The sequence below is a fragment of the Polypterus senegalus genome, chromosome 8, assembly GCF_016835505.1.
Source record: "Polypterus senegalus isolate Bchr_013 chromosome 8, ASM1683550v1, whole genome shotgun sequence".
NCBI lineage: Eukaryota > Metazoa > Chordata > Cladistia > Polypteriformes > Polypteridae > Polypterus > Polypterus senegalus.
This window is the reverse complement of record NC_053161.1, coordinates 159,261,292-159,270,372: the sequence shown is the minus strand read 5'-3', so window position 1 is coordinate 159,270,372 and position 9,081 is coordinate 159,261,292. Positions and strand designations below refer to the sequence as shown.

The 9,081-nt window shown below is 37.5% G+C and overlaps 1 protein-coding gene across 1 annotated transcript; it reads right to left on the bottom strand.

Annotated features, from left to right (window-relative positions):
- Nucleotides 1-479: 479 nt before the first annotated feature.
- LOC120534425 lies at nucleotides 480-8,412 on the bottom strand. The gene is made up of 6 exons (XM_039761996.1): nucleotides 8,357-8,412; nucleotides 8,077-8,279; nucleotides 7,585-7,739; nucleotides 7,033-7,487; nucleotides 6,661-6,869; nucleotides 480-789 (listed from the first exon to the last, which is right to left on the bottom strand). Exons 1-6 carry the CDS (start codon nucleotides 8,370-8,372, stop codon nucleotides 583-585), a joined length of 1,245 nt encoding a protein of 414 aa, XP_039617930.1. The 5' UTR covers nucleotides 8,373-8,412; the 3' UTR covers nucleotides 480-582.
- Nucleotides 8,413-9,081: the final 669 nt, after the last annotated feature.

The window sequence follows — 9,081 nt, the reverse complement described above, 5'->3', positions numbered from 1 at the left end:
GTCTCCTAAAGAAGAAGAGCCTGCTCTGTCCACCAGCACACCAACAACATAGAGTTTTTTTTAATAAACTTCGTCAGAAGGAAGTGGTTAATGCTGCTATTTACTGGAATTAATTTTAAAAGTATGTCAAATCAAATTACAGCATGTGCACACTTGTTTAATCCAATTCAGTGTCACTGCATGGGGCCTGGAGCTTATCTTGGCAGCACTGGGATCAAGGCAGCAACTAGCCTTGGGGAATGTGCCAACTCATCACAGTGCCTACTCAAACACACACCAACACTCTCACTGAATAACGCAACACACACACACATCTTTGGGGATATGAAAGGGAAACTCAAGGATGCCGAAGAAACCCAACAGAAGACACAGAGAGAGATTGTGGAGACTCCACACAGACAGCAAGTGAGTGTGAGAAGTTATAGTTGTACACCAAAAACACACAACTCCATATTTAAATCATCTCATTGTAATAGAATTTTTATTATATTGTGTTTCACTCGCTTATTTTTTTTTCTTGGTTGGAAATTCCCACCATATACACAGATGAAAAGCCAATACAGTGTGCCATTGTGTGATATATTATGGGATACAGAAATCAGTTCCTTTTGAAGTAATTGGTCTGCACGAGAGCTGACTAATCTGGTTTTGCACTTCTTGTATGTTTTCTTGCATCTCTACTTCAGAAAGCATGTCCACATCATATTCAATGAATCGATAAAGCTGTTCCAAGTCCACAGAAAAGTGGTGCTTCACATTCAAGCAAGCAGAAGCAAAAATCCTCCAGCACTGCAAAAGAAGCAAAAAATTAGTTATGATATTGTATCACAAAATTAGATCAATTATGGTTTAGTTTTTTTTTCCCCTCATAAATGCCAGTCTTACTTCAAAAATAATTTAACACTTGGAAAAATAACCTCCTGTAAAGCGAATAGGAAGGCCAAAATTTCTGGTCTGAATGGCCTGTTCTCAGCATTGTTGTTCTGATATGTCTCCCAGTTTTGATGGCCAAGTGTCCAGTGGGCTGCTTGGGTCTTTACTAGAAGGCTTAGGTTCCGGAATTACAGGCATAGTAGGGGGTCAGTTCTGCCAAGATGACCCCCAGGAGTTCCCTAGCCTTACCCCGAACCCAAAAGTGGTAGCTGGACTTGTCCAGAAGTGGACCAAGCAGGGACTTAAATGACGAGTTGAGCTTTGAGTTAAGAGCAAAGTAGACAAGAGGAGGAAGGAAATCAAAATATCAAAGAATAGTGAATGGAGTAGATAAGGGGAGACAAACGCTTTTTTAAAAATTGTTCATTTAACCCCAAGACCCATTGTATTATTACATTTTTATTATAATAAATCCCTTTTTTTCTTTATATTTTGTGTTTCTTAGCATTCTTTGGGTTTGGGGTCTGTGACAGCACTCTTACCAGTCACAAAATTCAAAATCAATATGAATGACTAGATATTGTGTTGTGTAATAAAATACCAAAGCAGTAGGGAATATATACATACACACATACCATACCATACCATACCATATTTATTTGTTGGCTTAAAAACACAGCATTACAACTGACCAAGCGCTGTACAGTTACAACAAGCAGGACTAAAAGCAAAATATTAAAAATAAACATTAAGAGAGAATTAAAACAGAGATACTAAAACAGGTCAAGGGACCAAATAAAATAGAGAAAATAGCAAAAGACAAGTGGAAAATGAAACAGGTTAAGAATTAAAAGCCAATGTGAAGAAGTGCGTTTTAGGCGAGATTTGAATGTGGCGACTGAAGCGGCTTGCCTAACCACTAAGGGCAGGGAGTTCCAGAGCCTGGGTGCACAGACGGAGAAAGCCCTTTCACCACGAGCTTTAAAACGTGCCTTGGGAACGGTTAGGAGCAGCTGATCTGTGGATCTAAGAACACGAGGGGGATTGTGACAATGGAGCAAGACACTCAAATAGGCGGGGCTAGACCGTTTAATGCCTTATAGGTTAGGAGGAGTATCTTAAAATCGATTGTGAATCTAACCGGCAGCCAGTGTAGGGTTTTAAAATCGGTGTAATGTGTTGGCTTCTGTTGCTTCCAGTTAGAAGCCTTGCAGCCGCATTTTGAGCCAGTTGGAGTCTAGAAAGTGTGGCTTTACTGATACCAAAAGGCAGGAATTAGAGTAGTCAAGCGGGACGTAATGAATGCATGAATTACTGATTCCAGGAGGTGGTTAGAAAGAATAGGCTATATATATATATACACATATATATATACACACACTGTACATACTATATATGCCAAACAGGCAAATATATATACATATACATATATATATATATATATATATATATATATATATATATATATATATATATATATATAGTGACAGTAGGGGCAGTAGTGCACCCTTGAACCCTCAGGTACAACTCAGACACCAGGTAAAAGTCCACAACCTTTTTATTTTGTTCTTCTGTGCACCAAGCACCCTCCACACTACTCATACAATAAACCAACAAACACTCTATCAATAAACTCTCCTCCTCGCCCAGACACTTAGCCACTTTTCCTCCCAGCTCAGCTCTCCGTCTGGACTGAGGCACCGTCCTTTATAGCCCCTGACCCGGAGGTATTCCTGTCCCGACAGTCCATAGTTCCTTACTCCTTCCGGGTCAGGGCAATCAGTCCTTTTCTTTAACCCGGGAGCACGTTGTTCGTTCCTGTCACGTGACCATGATGTACTCCCGGGTCATAGGGCATAAAAGAGCCCATAAGCCCCCACAGCGACTCCTGGTGGCGCCCAAGGTATCCAGCTGGGTTGTGTAAAAATACTACAAGGTCCATAATGCCCTGCTGGACCTCGGGCATGATCCTGCTGTCGGGAGAGCTCCTCCTGGCGTCCTGGGTGCGGACCGGCATGGAAAGCCGCAATCCTTATATATATATATACACAGACTTTTTAAAAACTACGCTTTTATTAAAGTTAAAGTGTATTAAAAAATTAAAAATAAGTCTATCATACATCACTCATAGAAAAAATAAAAGCATGGATTGATGAAAAGCACCCACACTTTTATTTTATTTTTTTACATATTTTTATGTTTTAAGTACACTTTTAACTTTTATAAGCACACTTTTAAGATATATATAAGCATATATTTATAGATATATATATATATATATATAATTTTCAACTTTAACTTTTTTCAAGTTTTTGTTTTGTAATCAATATTTTAACACTTCCTTTGACGTTTATATGCACACATCTTCATACAAGAGTCAGTTACTAGCGCCATCTATTGGTGAAGTCTTGAACTATTCTTCATATGAAAATTTCATTATTAATAAACATGGATTCATTGATCAATTATTGAAAGTGATTATTAATTCATGTATTGTCATCAGAAGTGAGTAAGTGTGCAAAATTTCAAGTCATTTGGAGAATAGGTAGTGGGTTAAATATCGATTACAAGATTTGTACCAGACAACAAACAGGTGAAGCTAATATAAGTGTGATAATAATAATAATAATAATAATAATAATAATAATAATAATAATAATAATAATAATACATTTAAAGAAGCAAACAAACACACAAAAATCAGTACCTGACAGTGAAATCTAATTTTAATTCTTTTGCTCTTTTTGTATGAATATATTTGTAATACCAATCAGACTTAACAAAGTGCCAAATGAGATGAAAAAAGCATGTTAAGCTCCTTTGTTGCTCCATGGCAGTGCATTGTAGTACTCAGATGTGTATGTTTGCGAGTTTGGAGGCATTTCAACACTGTGATGAGCTTCGAGCATCTAGGGCTACCTGCTGCCCCCAGTATTTCTGGACTGGAATTATTCTGGATGGATGATGGATGAATTAAACCGCTGCTTTCAGTTTAATTAAATAAATTTCCAATTAAAATTCCAATCACTTTCAACATCTATATATTCTGTATCACTTGCAATGTTTACAAAGTCATCATACGCAGTCAATCTCATACCCGTGTAATCCAATTCATGGTTACAGGGGGCTTGAGCCTATAGCTGCACTAGATGGCAAGAAGCAATCATTGCCCAATCACATAAACACACACATACTGGGTGTGTTTGGAATCACCAGTTAGCCTCACTTGCACATCTTTGTGGGATATGAGAGGAAAGCCTACACAGATATGGAGAGAACAGGCAGACACCACACAAACATCTTAATGATAGACACAAATGTCTGATCAATGGAGTAGCAGACCATGAACTCCCATAACAGCAGAGGCCTTTATCCTAAATGGGTTGTTTGACTGGTGTTAAACTATTTGGTTCAATGTAAACATCGCCATTTATTTATATTGATAGCATTCTGTACTTTCCAAGTGCCTGACTGTTTAAGCTGAGCTCAAAGTTGTGTGCTTACTGTTGCCATTTACTGGAAAAGTAGAGGAAGTACCAGCATATAACAGTGGAATCTCTTTGTGGAACTTAGTACAGTTGTGGTTTTATTATTGCGGGGAATGGACAAATGCAAGTCTTCAAGTAAAGACCAGCATGGGATTCTGAAGGTTTCATTGAAGACACAAATGGATGACCAGATGTATAGATACATTTGTGAAATTTCATTACTCTCAAACTGTACATTTATTTAGAAAATATGAGATATTGTTCAAAAGGGAAAAAAAGTAGTTATTTAGGAAAGTAAATTAATTGCCCAACTTAGCCGACAGGAGCTCCTTCTGTATGGTCACTTTCACCAGAGGCCTCATTTTTAATTTAAATCATGAAAAAACAGAAACACACATATGCAAATGAATAAATAATAAAATTTACAAAACCTGGTGTATGCACATTTCTACACAATTTACCCTTTATAAATCACAATCATCTTGTAAATGTGCTTTTGTGAGCACACCTTAAACCCCACCCAGTTCCTCCTTGAAATAATCATATATGGAGCATGCTAATGAACCTTATACATATGCAATCAGGATGCTGCAGACCATCATTGGCTGGCTATGCAGGCACATCCATAAGTGTGATAAACATTCTTGGGCCTCAGGTACTGCATAATGCCTTGCATAGAATTCACACTAAAACATGGCGAAATGACAAAACTAGAAATGTGTGTACGCACAAAAAAAATTCAGATGCATAAAAGTGTGTGTGGGTTCTATAAAAGTTCTATGTGCTTTTCCTTTCTACATCCCAATCAATGTGAATTTTAATGCACATGCATGTGCATACAGCCCCACCCTGACTCCTCCCAGAAATATGCCTATTTGAATATGCAAATTAATGTAAATAGCCACTTCGGTTCTGTGTTTGGTTAAAAGACAATGGAAAAAGCACATGGAAACAAGAATTTAAGCGAATGTGAAATGGAGGCACAGAAAAACGTAGTATTTGGTGGTTTAATCCGTGGCATAAGCAGGAAATAAGCAGGAGGAGTGGCGCAGCATGGCGGATGCACTCAAAAGTTCAAGTTCAGAAAGTTAAACAATGCCCTACATACAAAAAGAGGAAGTCAGATATCAAAAGTCGACTTGAAAATGCGAGTCGCAGCCCACCATCTGAGTGTCAACACCACTGGAGGGGATGACAGAATTCCAGGGCTTATTGAGCGGAGAGCTGCTAGGCGACATCTCTGTGGATGAAGACGAGTTTTATTTTTTTTACGCTTACCATTATCTACGCTTGTGTAAATAATTTGCATGTTTGATAAGACAAACAAGCAGGCGACCGATGTAGAGTTACAGTTTATTCTATTGCAGACAATAATACAAAAGCTGCTTCCCGGGACAGGAGGAGGGTCGAGAGGTTCGTTAGCGAAGGGGCTAGAAGGTTGTGTTGTGGGATTACGAAGTCGGCGTTTTTCTTTTTCTTTTTGCGTTTCTTTAACAGGACCGCAAATATGAGAGAAATACAGGAGACTGTAAATAGTTCAAAGTCGAAGACTTTAATTTTATGCTGTTACAACTTGTGTTGTTTTTCCTTCTTTATTGTTCAAGTAAACTGTTTTGTGAGCTTTACTTCGTCCGTCTGTTTTTTGTTTTCTTCTTTTTCGAACCTAACTCCAAGGTCGCTACAATATAAAATCATTTACCTGATTTCGTTTAATTTCCCTACTCGATCAACGGTGTTGTCGTTTCCCACTTTCTCTAAAATGTTGCGTATACGCACGGGTCAGAGTTGCGGTAAATTTGCTCACGTTTCCCAGTCAAGTTTTCTTTTATAAATCCTAACGTCATGTTCTCTACCACACTATGTGTCTCCGATTCTTCCTCTGAATAAACAGTTAATAACATTTGTGCAAAATCTGCCCTTGCTCAGTCTCCAACTGTGCCCTTTTGTTCTTGTTGAAGAAATTTAAAGTGACAGCTGCATGCGATCCACTGCACTAATTCCCTATTTTTAAAAACTTCAGTTATATCACCTTTTTGTCTGTAATACCAAATAAATAGTTTGTTACAAGGATAAAAAGTATTACATTATTAATCAAGGCATATAATCTGTTACCACACAAACTTGAAACAAAATAAAAAGGAAGTGGTGGCATCCTAATAATTGAATACCTTGCGAAGTACCTATAGGAGGAATGTGACAAAAATGAAACAACCTTTCGAAATAAAGGGACATTTTAAATTGCAGTTTCCGCAATACACTGCTAATTTTTTTTTTTGAAAAACTACTGAAAATAACTCACATTTTCCGATGATTCCACACTTTCCAGAAATATGTCCTTATAATTCTGAAATTCCGCAGCTGTTAACTTCTGCGCCTCCAGCTTTGACCCGAGTCCTTTAATGATAGTGTGTGCGTCCTGCCAAAACCGCTTCACTTGTCCCAGATCCCTTTGTATGGCAGACAAATGCCTCGCTACGTTCTGTAGGCAAGCGCTTTCTGCAGCTGTTCCTGCAAATAAGGAAGTCATTTTTTTCATTCAAGATCTCGTAATCTTTTGATTTTAAAAATGTTAAATTTCCGTATACAATAGAAGGCGGTAAGTGTATACAAACTGCCATAACACAGAAGAACAAGAAGAAGGATAAAACAAACAGATTGCTTTACTCCTTACCTGCTTTCTGATTTAAACTGATCAGATCGAGTTGCAGTTGAAAAATTGTATCTTGTTTAGAAGCCAGTTCGTTTTGCAATCCCTCTAATTCTTTTTTAAATTTATTGTACTGTTCATTAAGATTTTCAATTTCCTTCTGATGAGCTTTTATAGAGTTGTTACAATAGCCTGCAAAATACAGCCACCTTAACCACCAGGGAATGGGTGCTAGGCAAGTTGAAAGCAGGTTATCTCTGTCTTCAATTTTTTGAATTAGCTTTTGTTTTTGATGGTTCACATCTGCAAGTTTTTTCTCCAGATTTTCAATATCCTGCATTGTTTTTTTAGCACCTTCTTCATGTTGTGCTATCTCTTCCGTCTTGGTCTCAGATTCCTTTTGGTTTTTGTGTCTCTCATCTTTTTCTTTTTCGACTTCATTAGAGTCACATTCAACATTCTTTTTTAATTCCTCAATTCTATAGGGAAAAGAAGCAGAAATATTACTTGTGTTACAGACCTTGAAAGCATTCACACAGACATTTAGAGTGTCTAATAAAGAAAAGGAGAACATACCTGTTTATGACAACATCCACCTCTGCCAATAAATTCACTATCCATGTTTCAATTTTCTGTAAAACTGTTTCAATCATCTGCCGATCACTAATTTCAGCTGCTTGTCTCAGTACAGGGAACAGGGAGGTTGTGATATTCTGTCCAGTAACTGCACACTGCAATAAAGAAAGCAATTGTGTTTTTGAATGTTCGCAAATCCTGTGACACGTTAGAAACAACAGGATGTATTATTAAGTAAAAACTTTGCAACATTACTTTTAAACTTTAAAAACATCTTCCCCTATCTCAATAGTTATTAATTTTTCATAATTATTGTCTAGCTTACACCCATGTGCATAAATAATCTGCTTATTTTAAAAGTAACAATGATACAACGATGTGCGATTACTTGGCCAATACCTAAGAGAAACTGTTCTAGCTTATGCTCATGTATGAAAATCTACTGGCTTTAAAAATTAAAAAAGATAAAATAATGTTTTATTAATTACTTACCTTCCCCAATAGTACAGATGATTCAGAAAACACTTCCAGACTCTTGACAGCCGAGGTGCGAATGAGACTCTCAAACTGTGGAAATTTCCCAAGCCGGAGGTAAGAAAGGTGGAAGAGCAGCGCGATCTTCTGAGCTTTTGGCCAAAGACCTCTAAAACATTTCACAGTCTCATTGGTCTCCTGCTGCATGTCACATTCTGAAACTAAAAAACAATGTGGTTAAATAGTAGTTAGATTTCATTACGGCAGTTCAAAGACAGAAGAAAGACAGACATCCTACCTTTGCTGAGTGCCATGGTGATCAGATATGAGGTCTGACTGAGAGGTTTCACATCACCTTATTTTAAAGAATCCAGTGTAGGTGGAGCTCTTCAAAGTGAAAGATTAACTGAGCAGTTTTCTTTGTACCTGGTACTTCGAGTTTGACTTTTTTTGTGTGTGTGCAAAAGGAGAAGGAAAATAAAGCTGAGAATTTCCAACAGTGAACACTAAAACAGAAACTTACAATGGGAACTCATCCTGTTATAATAAATCAGGAGTTTCAGACTCACTACTGGGAGTGCCACAGTGACTGCGGGTTTTTCTCTAGCCATTGTCTTCATTAGTAACTAATTAGTATTGCCAATGAAACAGGTTTCTTCTCATACATCTTTTATTCAAGTACTCTTTAACCTTTAAACCGCCACATACTTGGGGGTTAATGCACCCCTGGACGCCAAATACATTTTTGCTGCACTTTTTAAGTAAATGTCACAATTCACTAAGAAAAAGGGAAATTTTAATGGAACACACTTTTTTTTTCATGCAAAGAGCATCGCAATTACTGTGACACTGAATATTTTACACACTGCCAATGAACTGTAAAAGCTATTTTAAAAACTACTGCAACAATATATATGTACAAGCTGACACTGACACCATTGATTAAATTCAGTAAATCACCGAGCCAACTGTGCTTGAACTGGGTGCATGCAAGCACACAGAGGTAAGCGCTGATGCTTGCAG